This window comes from Musca domestica, unplaced genomic scaffold (genome assembly GCF_030504385.1).
Source record: "Musca domestica strain aabys unplaced genomic scaffold, Musca_domestica.polishedcontigs.V.1.1 9, whole genome shotgun sequence".
NCBI lineage: Eukaryota > Metazoa > Arthropoda > Insecta > Diptera > Muscidae > Musca > Musca domestica.
The window spans coordinates 20987748-21004840 of NW_026712435.1; the positions used below are offsets into that span (position 1 = coordinate 20987748).

A 17093-nucleotide genomic window follows, 5' to 3' on the forward strand; every position below is an offset into this window, starting at 1 on the left:
GAAATGTTTCTATTAATATCCTTCTCGTTAAACTACGAAATGAAAGGCTTTAAATGCATTTTGGTGTAAAATATAAGCATTTTCTTATTATTCTTTCCGAAAATTCTGAAAAATAAAATAAAAATTTGAGTACTAACAAGTAAAAAAGCAGTAAGTTCGGCCGGACCGAACTTTAAATACCCTTCACCATTTGTAACGTATTCGGTAATTAAAAAAATCCGTTAACAATTCTGTTAAAATCGTTAAAATACGAAGACGTGGACCTGCATAGGCAAATAGTCATAAGCCATTACAATATTCAAATACGAAACTTTAAAAAAATCCGGTCAATAATGTAGCTAAAACCATCAAAGTACCGAATATAGGGAGGTACCGTTGTATTGGTGCTATACGAAGACATAGACCTGTATAGACAATTTTCTGTCATTGACTGTAGTATCTATTAAAGACTTCAAATACAAAATTTCAAATAATTTCGGTGAATATTGTACCTAAAATCCGCAAAATACCGAATATAGGGAGGTACTGATATATGAGGCCTATACGAAGACCTGGACGAGCATAGACAATTTTCTGTCACAGACTGTAGTTCCCATTACGAACTTTAAATACAAAACTTGAAAAATTCCCAATGAACGAAGTCGCTTAAATCACCAAAAACCGAAAATAGGGAGTTATATGGAGGCTATACTAAAACGTGGTCCTACATGGCCCTTATTCAATACCAAAAGTCACGCAGACATAATATACATTTGAGTAAAATTTTATCAACCTACTTCATTTCTTTTGGAAGCTAGAGTGATTTCCACAGACGGACGGACATCGCAAAATCGACATAGAATTTTATGCTGATCAAGAATATATATACTTTGTGGGTTCTAAAATGTATATTTCGAGGTGTTACAAACGGAATGACAAACCTAATATACCCTCCATACTGTAAAAGGCCTAATACGAACTGTTGGAATTAATCTAAATTTAAAGGTAGACTTTTCGTAATTGCTGACGCTTGCTAGTATCAACCTATATTTAAAGGATGTTGGAGCATACGATTAAACTCAATCATGATGGGTAGTCTCAACGGTTCCTGCCGGAAAACTCCGTTTGTGGGGGAAGCGCTAGAAGAAGTGGTTTAATATTCTCCATTTTCGCACCTAACTCAAGATTGACATAAATACTACCATGTTTGAACAATATCAAGTAGCCTCTCCCTATTATATGAAGTATACAATATTTTGAAAGTTTTAAACTTCGGGTACTTCCTTCTAGAGTTACCCATCGCACCAACCAGCCAACAGCAGACACATAATGTGGCCTTTCGAATCACGATATCTTAAACTAGTAACTCTTAGTGAAAAACATTGTTGTGGAGATTTTGAGATGTCCACATTTTGTTTGATCTAGTTTTCGATAAAAGAAACCGATTTCAAGGTAAAAATCAAAGAACTGAAAATGTAGACCTATGACCCCTAGTAACGTTTTCTGCACACTTGGCATCGATAGGGACTTTATTTGTAATGCAAATCATAGCACTTAACCCCAAATTTAGCTTTCAGAGAATTTTTGTATATATTTTGACTGGACCATGATCGACATACTGTTAATAGAAAACTAACTCATCAGACTGCTAAGCCATTTAGACCTAATGCTGCTAATCACTGTGCAGGGCGAATTGGTTTTTGTTATTACATTGTCTCTCTCTCTTCAATTGTTTATTGATTAACTACGTTCCGAGCAAACACATGAGAAAGTATGCGATGGAGATTTGAGTAAATTGTCGTTCGTTCCTGTCGTTGAATTAGGAAACGTGCACTTCTAATGATTTGAATTATGTGTGTGAGTGTGTACTTGAATGTGAGACCGAGACGGCACAGACGAGCCCGGTAGCTTGGTTATTTAAGTTTGTCAACAAAGGGTTTCGGGGTTTGAAAAGAGATTTAATTTTGTAGGTGCCGTAGTAAGGTTTGTTTGTCGGTCGTTCAGTTGGTGGGTGTTGTTGTTGTTGTTCAACGCCTGTCTTTTATCGTCGGCGACTTCGATATCACAAGCAGGCAGGCTGGCAGGCAACCAATGACGATGATTATTACTTTGGTAACTCTGCTACTGTCTGTCTATCCGCTTGTCTGCTGTGGTGTCTATATCGTGTGGCTGACTTGATGGTGCATAAATCGCCGTGTGTTCTTTAGCAACAAGTTCATATCGATTTTAACATTCGTGCGGTTATAATCGATACTTCTTGTTTGCCGTCCGCTTGCTTCGCTGTTGTAGTTGTTGTAGTTATTTTTGTTTTGTTTCGCTTAGTGTATCCTTCTATCCTTAATTTATTCAATTTTGTTGTTATTCCCAATACATTATCTTATACATACATATTCATAAGGCGTGAAGTGTGGCGTTGACTCAATTCGGTTCGTGTTGGTGTGAAATTGTGCGACACAATCACTTGTGGCGCTGTAAAGTGAAAAAGTGAAACAAAAAAATACAAAAAGGACTTTAATAATTAAAGGCCATCAAGAAAAGGAGTAGACAAATAAAACAATGCAATAAATGGTTGTTTGCATTTGAATTAAACGGTAAATGACTTTTCTATATTCAATTTAATAATTTATGAAAAGTGTTTCAGGACAAAGTTGTGATTTGTGTCCTCGATGTCAGTGAAACAATCGATCGAAGCCATAAAAAATTTAGCGTGTGAAAATGTCATTTGATTTATTTCCTGTTCTATAAAATTTAATCAATCTGTAACGGCGAAATTCTAGAATTTTTAGCCCCGACGCTTCTCGGAGTTTCTACGGCGTAAATAATTTTTACAAAGAATAAACACAAATACATAAGTATGAATCATTTTGAAGTGTTTTAGTTGTCAAAAAAGTGAAAATAAAACGATTTTTTGACTTGGAACTATTGCACGTGATTTTCATCCAAGTTCAATAAATTCATAAAAAAGATATTAATTGAGAAAAATTATTCGACCGTGAGTGAGAATTAAACTTTTATTCAAATTGTATGCATACATATACAGGGAAGTTGCTGAAAATATATTCCCGCAAACAAATCATTTTCTTTCATAACATGAATAAAAGCCGGCACGATTACTTGTTGCTCCCACATGGGAATACATTTCGAATTTTTAAGTATAGGATCGAGTCAATACACCATATCAAGGATTAAATCACTTTGCTCATATTATATTGGCGCCCATTTCAGAAAATGGACATTTGGAAGCACCAAATCACAAAAAATATATTGTCATCTAATTTCGTAGAAAATTAGAAAAATTAAAACACCTCATATTGGACGCAATGTGGGGGCTATAACAACATTTTAAAAGAAATTGATTTGTATCCATTGCAACTCAGGATAAAACATAAAGTCTCATTCCGTCGGGAAATGTGGTGTAGCCCCCAAAATGTCATGGAATGTCTGTCAAGTACATATGCCATTTTGTACATGATGGCGCAAAAGTAAACTTCCGATATTTTTATACCCTACACCACAAGGTGGTCAGGGTATTATGTCTTTGTGCATTTGTTTGTAACAGGCAAAAGGAAACGAGTTAGACCCATAGTTCCTTTTGATGATCTGCATAGAATCACATTCTGAGTCGATTTATGCATGTCCGTCCGTCCGTCCGTCCGTCTGTCCGTCCGTCTGTCCATGTATTTTTGTAAACAAAGTACAGTTCGCATTTATTGCCCTATCCAGATGAAATTTTGCACAAATCATTTGTTTGGCCCAAGGACGAACCCTATTGAAATTGGAAATAATCGGTCAAAATTTAGATATAGCTCCCATATATATCTTCGTCCGATTTGCCTTTTATTGTGCACCAAACGTGTAATATCAGTCCGAATAGTATGAAATTTTGCACGTACAATCAGATTGGATCTGAAAATAAGTGTGCCAAATTTGATCGAAGTCGGTTCAGATATAGCTATAGCTCCCATATATATTGTTCATCCGATTTGTTATTTTTGTCCTCCGCAGCCGAAATATGCACTCTGTAACAATAATATTTGGGGAATCATATCAAATACAGCTCAGAAATACATTTGCTAAATTTTATCGAGATCGGTTCAGATTTGGATATAGCTCCCATATATGACTTCGTCCGATTTACCTTGGATTGTGCACCAAACGTCTAATATTTGCCCAAATTGGATGAAATTTGGCACTTACGATCGAATTGAGTCTAGAAGCTAGTTAGTCAAATTTGGTGAAGATCGGTTTAGATATAGCTATAGCTCCAATATATACTGTTCATCCGATTTGTCATATTTGTTACCCACAGCCGTAATATGCACTCCATAACAACGATATTCAGGGAAATATATCAAATACAGCTCAGAAATATCTTTGCCAATTTTTATTGAGATCGATTCCGATTTGGATATAGCTCCCATATAATATATTTTTATCCGGTTTCAAATTAATTGTGCACCAAATGGGCAGTACAAGTCCGAATTTAAAAGATACAAATGGTTCGGCATATTTAGTTCTTTGAACCTTAAATTATAATTATAATCCTAGCGTGTATGATTGAATTCTCCCATAAAAACTTTTAATTGTTATGCGCAGCTCTACTAAATTTGCAAAGTGGTGTAGGGTATCATAAAGTCGGCCCCGCCCGACTTTAAGACTTTCTTTACTGGTTTGGCTATAATTAAGACATTAGGGGCCAATCGTAAAATTTATAGCATTTTCTGATAGAAGGATTACTTTTGCGCCACCTTGTATTATTCAAGTTTTCCTTTTTCGGAAAGAAAAATAGGAAAATGTTTAACTTTTACACCTTTTATTTAAAAAATCACCGAGAAGCATATAGAACCCTTGGACAATGGACCCACATCCATTTTTACAGTCCGGAACTATTTCAAAGTCTGCATATGAAAATCCTAGAAACCTACAGTGACCTCAATACAATATTTCAGCTCTATGCCTTCGCCGAATCCATCCTAGATCCAAATAGTGATCCTATATTGGTACTACTTAGTACTTTTCGAACAATTATTGTACACACTTGCAACACTACCACCAAATCTCAAGACCAAATACCAATAGACCTCAATTGAAAATTTTGGGATTCCAGCTCATCCCTTCACCCAATACCAAATTTAGTACTTTTCGTATAATTATAGTACACATTTCCAAAACCACATCCATATCTTAGACTCGGCCCTTAACAGTGACGTCTGTATGAAAGTGACATCAATATCAAATTTAGTACTATTTAGTACTATTCATACAAATGTAGTACACATTTCCAAAACTACATCCATATCTTAACCACAGACACTAACAGTGACATATATATCAAATTTCACGATTTCAGCTCTATTCCTTCAACCAATACAAAATTTAGTACTATTTCGTACTTTTCGTATAAATATAGTAAACATTTTTGAAATGTGTTCATATGTCCAGGCCCTACTAACAAATTTCAGATTTCAAACATTATATTTTCATCATTTTCAACCAATTTTTGTTATACCTTCCACAGTTCTATGGAGTTTATATTAGTTTTGTCATTCTGTTCGTAACACCTTGAAATACTCCTGATATACCCTATAATGAATATTCTGCATCAGCGTAAAATCTAAGTAGATTTAACGATGCTCGACTGTCTGACTGTTGTAATCACACTATCTTTCGATCGAATTGAGATAGATGGCTAAAATTTTGCACACGTGTGTATTTTGCCAGTAGGCACCTTAAGTTCGTAAATGGGTTATGCCGATCAACGTTTTCGGATAGCCCCCATATAACGGTACGTCCCTGTATTAGGTATTTTCATAATTTTAGCGACATTATTGACAAAAATTGTTTCAAAATCGTATTCAAAGATTGATTTGGGTAAAAGCCATTGGAAAAAAATTCGTATGGAAGTCCTCGTCTTCGTATAGCCCCTATCTTTGTGTGCCCGTCTGTCTGTCTATGTTAATATGTAATCACACGCAGGAATGGTCCGATCCTGGCTAAATTTGAGTTTGGGTCAGAAGACAGCCAATTTTTTGGGAAATTTTGGAAATTTGTGGGATAAAATGGACCAAAAATGGACAATTTTCAGGATTTTGCTGTTGTTCTACAGGTCACAAGTATAGACCAATCGACATGAAGTTTTACATGAGTTTGGGGTTTAGAACAGGGTACGGTAAAATAATTAAATATACCACAATTTTTGTATAAAAAATATACCAAAATTTCTCTTCAACAACGTATGCTTTTGAGGCTGAAAGACACTTACCGCCAAAATCAGTAGCACTTGACAATGGTCTTCTGACCTTTACATTGAAACAGATTTTATTGAAGTTTATAATCAGATATCGCAAACTATATGTAGGATTCTAAATTGTCAGACTACAGCTAGAACAGGCCTGTTGTTTTAAAGAAATGTTTGCTATGGAAGCATTTTGTTTTTTTTACAATGTCCCTTAACTTTTAAATATAAATCACTCTAATTTTTTTTAAGACCCATTTCCCAAATACTGGGTTCTTTTGTTAGCAAAAGCTGGACAGAGAGAGAGAGAGTGTTCCAACGTTTAATTTTCTCCTCCACAGACCCTCCACATATCTATGCGATTAAGGTTCCCCGTCAAAATGTCTGTCATTGTACTAATATCTGCTTCATTTACCACAATTAAGCTATTTTTTTTTGCTTCATTTGGCTTTTCCCATAGGGATTTGGTGAGTTACTGCGGCTAATTCTATGGCAGTCCTTGCCTGTGACTTTGTTATTTCGTTACCCATAACTCCTGCATAGTCTGACACCCATACAAAATCGATCACAATTTTTTAAAACAATGATTTTTAATGATAAGTAGTCCAGAGCTCTATATTAATTTCCAAAGCTACAAATATAAAAATATAAGTTGAATTATTGGGCCCATTTGTATATTGTAAAGAATAAAGGCCCCAAAAAACATTTGGCCTAAAAACTCAAAACTCTTTTGAAGTTTTAATCTGAGCTGAGTACTATCTAATCCACTTGGAATTTTCCATAAGTCAGATTGAATAGTTCAATTATAAGAACATTTGTAGCAAAGTCTGAACAAGTAACAAAAATAACACGTAGCAAAAATAACAAATAAGAGAATAGCTTAGTTCGGCCCGACCGAATTTTTAATAATTTCCTCCATTTGGAAGGAATTTGCAAAATGCAAAAAAATAATTGAAGTAAGTTGAAAATTTTCCAAAAAAAATCCTTCGAAAATTGCCGCTCAAAGGAAACCCGATACATTGGGGTTCAAACACAACATTTGGACCAATTCGGGTAAATAATGTCCCTAAATTCATCAAAATACCGAATATCGTTATACGACGAGGTGGACCTGCATGTACAATTTGAAACAATTCCGGTGAATAATTTCGTTACAATCTTTAAAATAACGAATTTCGGGGGAAGGGGGTAGGGTACCGTTACATGGGGGCTACACGATATCTTGAACCTATATAGACAATTATCATCCAGGGGGTAAAGTACTCAGAAGGAACTCATTGTGTGAATTTTCTGACAACTCCGGGGGTACCGTTATCGGGGGTACCGTTATATGGGGTCTATATGATATCGTGGACCAAACTTGACCTGCCTGAGGTCAATCTGTGCAAAATTTTAGCTTCCTATCTTAATTCGTTTTGACTCTAGCGTAATTACAACAGACGTACAGACGGGCGGACAGACAAGGCTAAATCTTCTTATTTTATTAGGCTTTTCAAAAAACTACAAACTCCCAATGCTAAATTTGATACAATTCCGAAAATAATCAAAATACCGATTATCGGGTTCTTTGCACGGATATTTCACACACACATAGGGAACACAAACGGCCAATTAACATCAAATTCTGTTCAAAATATAACTCAAACAGCCAAAAAGTAACTATATAACACCAATTAAAACAGCAGCTAAGTTCGGCTTGGACGGACTTTTAATAACGTCCACCATTTTGAAGGAACTTGAATTTTTTCAAAAAGAAAACCTCTTAAAAACTACTACTCAAATCAAAGTCATTATAGGGGGGCTATACTAAGACGTGGTCCTCTATTTGCAATTTTTATACCCTACACCGCATAATGGTAAGGGTATTATGTCTTTGTTTGTAATGTGGCAACGGAAGCGACATAGACCCATATTTACTTTTAAGGATTGTTATAGAAACACTTTCTGAATCGATTTATGCATGTCAGTCCGTCTGTCAATGTATTCTTGTGAACAAAATGTAGGTAGCATTTATATCTCATATATTTGTTTCATCCGATTTGGTGTTTAAGTCCCTGACATAATATCCACCCCACAAGAATGATATTTAGTACCAGATATCAGATACAGCCCAGAAATGCCTCCGCCAAATTGTATCAAAATCAATTCAGATTTGGATATAGCATTCATATATATCTTCAACCGATTTCTGTTTAATTACGCAGCAAATGTTCAATAATAGTCAAAATGACCTGAATTTTGACACATCCGACCAAATTTTGTCTAGAAGCAATTACATCAAATTTGGTTCAGATATAGCTTTAGCTCTCATATATACATATATATATATATGTTTCGTCCAATTTGGTCCTTAAGTCCCTCACATTCTTAATATGCAATAGACAAGAATGATACTTGGTACCAGATATCTTCTAGAGGTCGGAAATACCTTTGCCAAATTTTATCGAGATCGGCTAAGATGTGGATATGGCTCCCATATATATCCTTAATCCCATTTCAGGTCTATTATGCAAATAATAACTAATATCAGACCAAATGGAGTGAATTTTGTGACGTACGTTTCCATTTGGTGGAACTCGGCTCCGATATATATATTTTTATACCCTCCACCATAGTATGGAGGGAATATTAAGTTTTCCATTCCGTTTGTAACACCTCGAAATATACATTTAGATCCCACAAAGTATATATATTCTTGGTCAGCATAAAATTCTATGTCGATTTATCGATGTCCGCCCGTCTATCCGTCTGTGGAAATCAATCTAGCTTCCGAACGAATTGAAGTAGATTGATAAAATTTTACTCAAATGTATGCTATGTCTGCAGGACGTTTGGTATTGAAAATGGGCCATGTAGGTCCACGTTTTGGTATAGCCCCCATATAACGTTACCCCCCGATATTCAGTAGTTTGATGATTTTAGCGGCTATTTTTGCCGGAATTGTTTCAAATTTCGCATTTGGAATTCGTAATGGATACTACATCCTATGGAAGAAAATTGTTTGTGCAGGTCCACGTCTTCGTATAGCCCCCATATAACGGTACCTCCCGAAATTTGATTCTTTGTTGATTTTAGCGACATTATTCCCGGAATTCTTTGAAATTTGGTATTTGAAGTTCGTAATGGATACTACAATGTCCGTGCAGGTCCACGTCTTCGTATAGCCCCATATAACGATACCTCCCGATATTCGGTAGTTTGATGATCTTAGCGAAATTATTAACCAGAATTTTTTTTTTCAAATTTATGGTACCTCCCTATATTCGGTATTTTGATGATTTTAGCTACATTATGAACAGATTTTTAAGTTTCGCTTTTGAATATTGTAATAGCTAATGACTAAAGTTGCCTATGCAAGTCCACGTCCTCATATAGACCCTAACAGATTTTTTTTTTTTTTTTTGAAAATTACCAAATTTGTTCAAAATGGTGGAGGGTATTCAAAGTTCGGCCCGGCCGAAGCTATAGCAATGTTACTTGGTATAAAAGATTAAAATGTCTCCGTCAATTTTAGTGAAAATTGATACAGAATTGGATTACCTCCCATACGAACCAAACTCTTTGGAACCAAATTAAAGCTGCCCTAAAGCCAATAGTATGATCTACCTCAAATAAATTCTTTTGTTACGGAGGCTTTACTAAATATGCATCGTGGTGTTTGGTATCATATAGTCGGCACCACACGACTTTTGACTTTTCCTTACTGGTCTGTCATAGGTTGTAGTACCCACTACGAACTTCAGATGTGAAATTTAAAACAATTCCGGGAATAATGTCGCTAAAATCATCAAAATACCGAATATCGGGAGGTATCTTTATATGGAGGCTATATGAAGACGTGGACATGCATATGCAATTTTTTGTCTTGGCTGTAGTACCCACTACGAACTTTAAATACGAAATTTGAATCAATTCCGGTAAAAAATAAAATGTTGATATAATCACCCAAATACCGATATAACCCCCATATATCAGCAGCTTCCACTACGAAAACGTGGACCAGCATCGCCCATTCACGAATTTAACCTGCCTACTGGCAAAATACACATGTGTTCAAAATTTTAGCCGTTTGTCTCAAATCTTTCCAAAGACTGAGACTGTCTGTCTCTCCGATGTACGGACATCCCTAAATCGACTTAAAATTTTACGCTGATCAAGAATATATGTATGTACATTGGTTGGTCTAACAAGAGAATTTCGAGGAGTTACAAACGGAATGACAAAGTTAAGGATATAAAATTAGAACTGTTCGGTAGCTTTGCTCTTACCTTAAAATCAAACAACCGTTTTTTGTAAAAATTCTGTGTAAACAAAAACAAAAGTATTGCGCACATTCAAACATACGTGTGTACGGACGTGTGTTCAGAAAATGTATAATGGAATATTTCCTTCCCAATTATTTGAAATGTCATTTATTGTTTGAAATTGTGAAATTATTACTCTAAACATTCCAAGCTATTTTATTAACACTGTCAATAAATTAAACTCAATTCATTATTTGTGACAGTCTCGCTCACAGTGTGAATGAATGAATGTCGTAGAACGACTGAGTTATGTATGGCCAATCGAACCAACGGCCGAACGAACGAACTATCGATCATACAGGCTATCGGCAATTTCTTTATTATTATTATTTATTCTTTGTAGAATATTCTTCGTTGGCAGACGAACTTTGGAGACACAACAAAAATGTTTCACAACAATGAGGAGTGGGCTTAATTGATTACATAGGAATGAAATTAAAAAAAAAAAACACCCAGTCTCGTGCTTTTATTAATTGGCAATAACAATTATGATGATGATCATCATCATCATCTTCATTGTCATCATTGATCGGCTACGCTCTGATGTCGATGACGTTATGACATGAAAACAGACATGATTGCGATTAGAACAGGGTGTTTAATGAAGATGCAAGTAGCCAAATGATGTGAATGATATGGGGATTCATTTGATATCATAACGTTTGTTTGCGTGACAAGATACATGCGTGACTTTAATTAAACGGCAAGGCGCAATTACATTTAAGAAAACATTGTGACATTATTGCTTTAGGATTTTTTTTAATTTTATTGTTTTTGCTGTTGCCGTTGTTGTTACACAAGTTCTTACAGTGATATACCTAACTATCGTTCTATTAAAACATACTGCAATTTGTTCTTTTAAGTGATTTATATTCATAATTTATTTCTGCTCTCTTCTATTTACAGTTATAATTTTTGGAAATATTCAGAAAATCCTCAACCTCATAGCAGCAACATAAAGAGGAGAAGGAAGATACCATCAAAATGAGTTTCAGTGGCCAGGGTTCCTCTGGTGACAGTAATGTCCGAAAACTGTCGTTTTTGGGATTTAGTACGAAAAAGGTAAGTGTAAAGGAAATTATTTACATAAGGTGTTTACACCAACAAAACATTTGACAACATCAACATTGTTATTGTTTTTGTAGTAATATTTTACTGAGTAAATTTTCTCAGTTAGAATTTGTAAATTCTCAGTTTTGGAAAATTTTCAGCAATGTAGAATGTCTTGTCAATTCTCTCGCATTTACTAGAGCTATGTTATTGAACAACATTTTGTAATAATTTGTAGAAATTTTTACAAATTATAAAGTTATCGTACACACCTAAGATGACATTAGACTATACTAGTTTTTATACCCTCCACCATAGTATGGAGGGTATATTAAGTTTGTCATTCCGTTTGTAACACCTCGAAAATACATTTTAGACGCCACAAAGTATATATATTCTTGATCAGCATAAAATTCTATGTCGATGGAGCGATGTCCGTCCGTCTGCCCGCCATCTGTCTATCCGCCTGTCCGTCTGTGGAAATCACTCTAGATTCCGAACGAAATGAAGTAGGCTGATTAAATTTTACTCAAATGTATATTATGTCTGCAGGACTTTTGGTATTGAAAATGGGCCATGTAAATCCACGTTTTGGTATAGCCCCCATATAATGTTACCTTCCGATATTCGGTATTTTAATGATTTTAGCGACATTAATTACCGGAATTGTTTCAAATTTGGTATGTTAAGTGCGTAATGGATACTACAGCCTAAGACAGAAAATTGTCTGTGCATGTTCACGTCTTCGTATAGCCCCCATATAACGGCACCTCCCGATGTTCGGTATGAGCTAAGTTATTCGCCGTTTTTTTTTTCAAGTTTCGCATTTGAATATTGTAATGGCTAATGACAAAAGTTGCCTATGCATGTCCACTTCGTCGTATAGACACTAAAATATTCTGGTCTATTCTGTTAAAATAAAACTTTAACAGAATTTTTAACGGATTTAATTTTTTTTTTTTTTGAAAGTTGCCAAATTCGGTCCAAATGGTGAAACTTACAGCCTTTTTACTTGTTTACTGAGTACATTTTCTCAGTAAGAATTTGTAAATTCTCAGTTACTCAGTAATGTAGAATGTATTTCCAAATCTTTCGCATTTACAGGAGATATGGGTTATTGAACAACATTCTGTAATAATTTGTAGAAATTATTACAAATTATTGGGTTATCGTACACACCTAAGATGACATTAGACAATAATAGATCTTTGCCCCTAAAAGTTAATTAATCAGCAAACGACACAACCAACTTCTGACAACTCACCTATCCGAATGTTTTGTTCGCCACTTCGTTTCTCAAGTCAATAACACTGGAGAGAGCACAAAAAATAACAAGTAAAAAACTGTAAGTTCGGCCGGGCCGAACTTTGAATACCCTTAACCATTTTCAACAAATTTGGAAATTTCAAAAAAAAAAAAAAAAAACAATTCTGTCAAAATCTGAAAAATACCGAATGTAGCCGTTATATTAGGGTCTATATTACGACGTGGACTTCCATAGGATACTTTTTTGTCATAAGCTATTAAAATATTCAAATGCGAAACTTGAAAAAAATCGGTGAATAATGTAGCTAAAATCATCAAAATACCGAATAAAGGGCTATACCAAAACGTGGACCTGCACAGATAATTTTCTGTCGTAGGCTGTAGTATCCATTACGATCTCCAAATACCAAATTTGAAACAATTCCGGTGAATAATGTTGCTAAAATCATCAATATATCGAATATCGGCTGGCACCTTTATATGGTGGCGATACGAAGGCGTGGGCCTGCACAGACAATTTTCTGTCTTAGGCCGTAGTATCCATTACGAACTTCAAAAGCGAAATTTGAAACAATTCCGGTGAATAATGTCGCTAAAATCATCAAAATACCGAATATCGGGATGTACCGTCATATGGGAGCTATAAGAAGACGTAGACCTGCACAGATAATTTTCTGTCTTGGGCTATAGTATCCATTACGAACTTCAAATATCAAATTTGAAATATTTCCGGTGAATAATGTCATTTATATCACCAAAATACCGAAAATAGGATGGTACCATTATGTGGGGGCTATATCAAAACGTCGACCTACATGCCCCATTTTCAATACCAAAAGTCCTGCAGATATAATATACATTTGAGTAAAATTTTATCAACCTACTTCATTTCGTTCGGAAGCTAGAGTCATTTTCACAGACGGACGGACATCGCTAAATCGACATAGAATTTTATGCTGATCAAGAATATGTATATTTTGTGGGGTCTGAAATGTATATTTCGAGGAGCTACAAACGGAATGGCAAACTGTAGGGTATATTAAGTTTGCCATTCCGTGTTATATACATACTATGGTGAAGGGTATGATAGAAGGGAACAGCTCGTACACTACATGGCTACGGAGGGCATATATCATTTGATAGGCCAAAACGTGACTCATCAAAAAAAAAAACGGTTTAGGTCTCTATTATATTATTATCAAACTTAGATCGAGTTCGAAGATGGGCAATATCGGTCACTCCATCTGGTACATCGCCCACAAGAGGTAAAAATTTTCGAAAAGATATTTTACTGCACATAAAGGGAACGAATAATATGATTTTGCTCCAACTTTGCAAATCTTAACATTTGCATCAGTGCTAGGTCAGGTGCGAAAATAAAGTACCTCCCCCGCAAACTGTCAAAATTTTGAATAATTATAACTCTTATAAAATGTGATGGAAGAGACCGATTGTCTTCAAATTACACAAATCACAATATTTTTACTAACCCACGGCCTGGTGTGAAGCTGGAATATATTGGTCTAATAATTCTGGTCCCTCCCCCACAACTCATAAAACGCAAAATTAAAATCTGATATTCATTCAGACTTGGCTCATCTCAATATTTCTATCAACACAAGATCTGTTATAAAGATGGATGGGTCAAAGTTTTGAATAACCAAAACGATAATAAAATCCGAAATAAGCATCTGGTTTTCTTCATATTTCACACATCACAATATTTTTATTAACCCAAGGTCTTTTGTAAAGTTGGGATATATCGGTCCACTCCTTCTTGTACCTCCCCCACAAAGGTGCAAAATTTGGTGCACAAAAACGTAAAAAATATGTATGGGAGTTATATCCAAATCTGAACAGATCTTGACAAAAACACTTTAAACACTTCTGGGCTGTATCTGATACCAAAGGTTTTTGTTGTGGAGTGCACATTATGTATGTGAGAGACACATACCAAATATACGGGAGATATAGCTATATCTAAACCGATTTTCACCAAATTTGATGTATTTATTTCTAGACTAAATTTGGTCGGATGTGCCAAAATTTAGTCCATTTGGGCTGATGCACAACTATTTGGCGCACAATTAACCCGAAATCGGTTGAAGATACATATGGGAGCTATATCTATATTTGGACCGATTCTCAACAATTTCTATAGGATTCGTCCTTGGACTAAACAAATATTGTTTGGAAAATTTCATCTCAATCGGATAATAAATGCGAGCGGCATTTTGTTCCAAAAATACATGGATAGATGGACGGACAGATGATGATCCTCAAAAATTACCATTGGTCTATCTCGCTTCATTCGCCCTGTTACAAACAAATGCATAAAAACATAATACCCATACCACTATGTGGTGTAGGGTATAGTAAAATATAATCCATGCTTGTGTATATAAGCTCTAACAGTATGCCTCTAAATACCTTGTTGTTGATGAATATGGTGTACGTGTGTGTGTCAAGAGTGTGTTACGTACCTAAAGCAACCCGTTTAAGATTACTTTCATTTTTCAAAATCGTTGTTTTGTTTATTATATAGATTTTTTTCATATTGCATTTATTTCTAAAAATAAATTAATCGTATCGAAAGTTTTGCCATTGGCCCGAACTTAATGACTTGACACAATTATCATTACGCATGGAGATATGTTTTTTTTTTCGATATTTTGTCTATTGTCTTTTATTGTTGTGTCATGTTTTTTTTTTTTTGCAACTCTTTTTTTGTTCATTTTCAACACTAGCCTACAGTTAATGGCGGAAGTTTTGTATCGACATGTGGAATAACGTGATAATATCATCCTCCATATTATGAAGCGTATATTCAGTATGTTATTACGTTATTATAATTTACCTTAAAGAACAAGAAAGGTTAATCCAATTTTTTGCACGCTTTGAAAATTCTAATATTTTTATCAGCGCTAGGTCAGGTACGAAAATCGACAATATCTTTCCATCATTCTAGTACCTCCCCAAACAAGAGGTCAACATTTTGAATAATCTCGTTTATAATGTGAAAGAAGAGTACGATTATCTTTATATTTCGCACATACTAATATTTTAACCATATCTGTATCTTGTATGGAGGCGGGACAAATGGGACCACAGCTACTAGTACCTTCCCTAAAAAGGGTCAACATTTGGAATAGTATTACTCGTATAAAATTTAACATTATAGCCCAATCGTTTCCAAATTTCACACATCGTGATATTTTTATTAATACAAGATCTGGTGCGAAGATGGCATATTTCGGCCTACTATGGGGCATATAGGCCCAGATTTCGATTTAGTCCATATTACTGCACCACCAGATTTAAGGTGTTTTGCTTTTAGTCATATTTATGAACATAATTCGCTGCAAGTTGGCTCTTTGGCTTCCCTAAATGTGGGAAACATCTTTGCAAAGAATTGTCCATGTTGATTCAAGATTTGGTAGTCACCATTTAACTATGCCTCCAGCTATTCGGTATTTTGATCATTTTTGCAACATTTTTCTCCGAAATTGTATTAAATTTGGTATTTGGATTTCGCAATCCTCTTATATTCAGTAATTTTATGATTTTGTTTCACTTTTAACCGGAACTATTTCAAATTTGGATTTTGAAGTTTGCAATGGGTACTACTTCCTAGGATAAAAAATTATCTGTGCAGATCTACGCCTTCGTATAACCGCCATATAACTTTACCTCCCTGTACTCGGTATTTATATCCTACATCACATAGTGGTCATTTGTTTGTAACATGGACAAGGAAACGAGATAGACCCATAGTTACTTTTCAGGATCCTCATAGAATTATTTTCTGAGTTTGTTTATGCATGTCAGTCCGTCCGTCTATCCATTTATTTTTGTGAACAAAATGCAGATCGTATTTTTATCCGATTGAGATGAAATGTTTACTTTTCAAACAACTTTTGTTTGGCCCAAGGACGAACCCTATTGAAATTGGTTCAAATTTGAATTTAGCTCAAACATATATCTTCGACCGATTTCAATTTTATTGGGCGCCAAATATATGATATTTGTCCAAATAGGATGTACTTCGGCACTTCCGACTGAATTCAGTGTAGAAGCATGTACTTCAAATTTGGTAAAAATCGGTCCAGATGTAGGTATATCTCCCATATATATGTTTCATCCGATTTTGTGTTTTTATGTCCCTCACATCAGTATTATGCCCTCCACGAAAGTGATATTTGGTACCAGATTTCGGATACAGCCCAGCAATACTTTTTCCAAAATTTATTAAGATCGGA

The 17093-nt window shown here is 35.0% G+C and overlaps 1 protein-coding gene across 3 annotated transcripts in view; it reads left to right on the forward strand.

The window, feature by feature from the left end:
* LOC101895719 (anion exchange protein 3) overlaps positions 1–17093 on the forward strand; it is a 129110-nt gene that overhangs the window by 43660 nt on the left and 68357 nt on the right. For 2 of the 3 annotated variants that reach the window (XM_059131904.1, XM_059131907.1), the window contains exon 3: positions 11425–11580. In XM_059131904.1, coding sequence (XP_058987887.1) covers positions 11503–11580 — 78 coding nt within the window. In that variant the 5' untranslated portion in view covers positions 11425–11502. Of the gene's footprint in view, positions 1–2100; positions 2571–11424; positions 11581–17093 lie in introns of those variants that run through there. The other variant, XM_059131905.1, reaches the window with a different exon arrangement.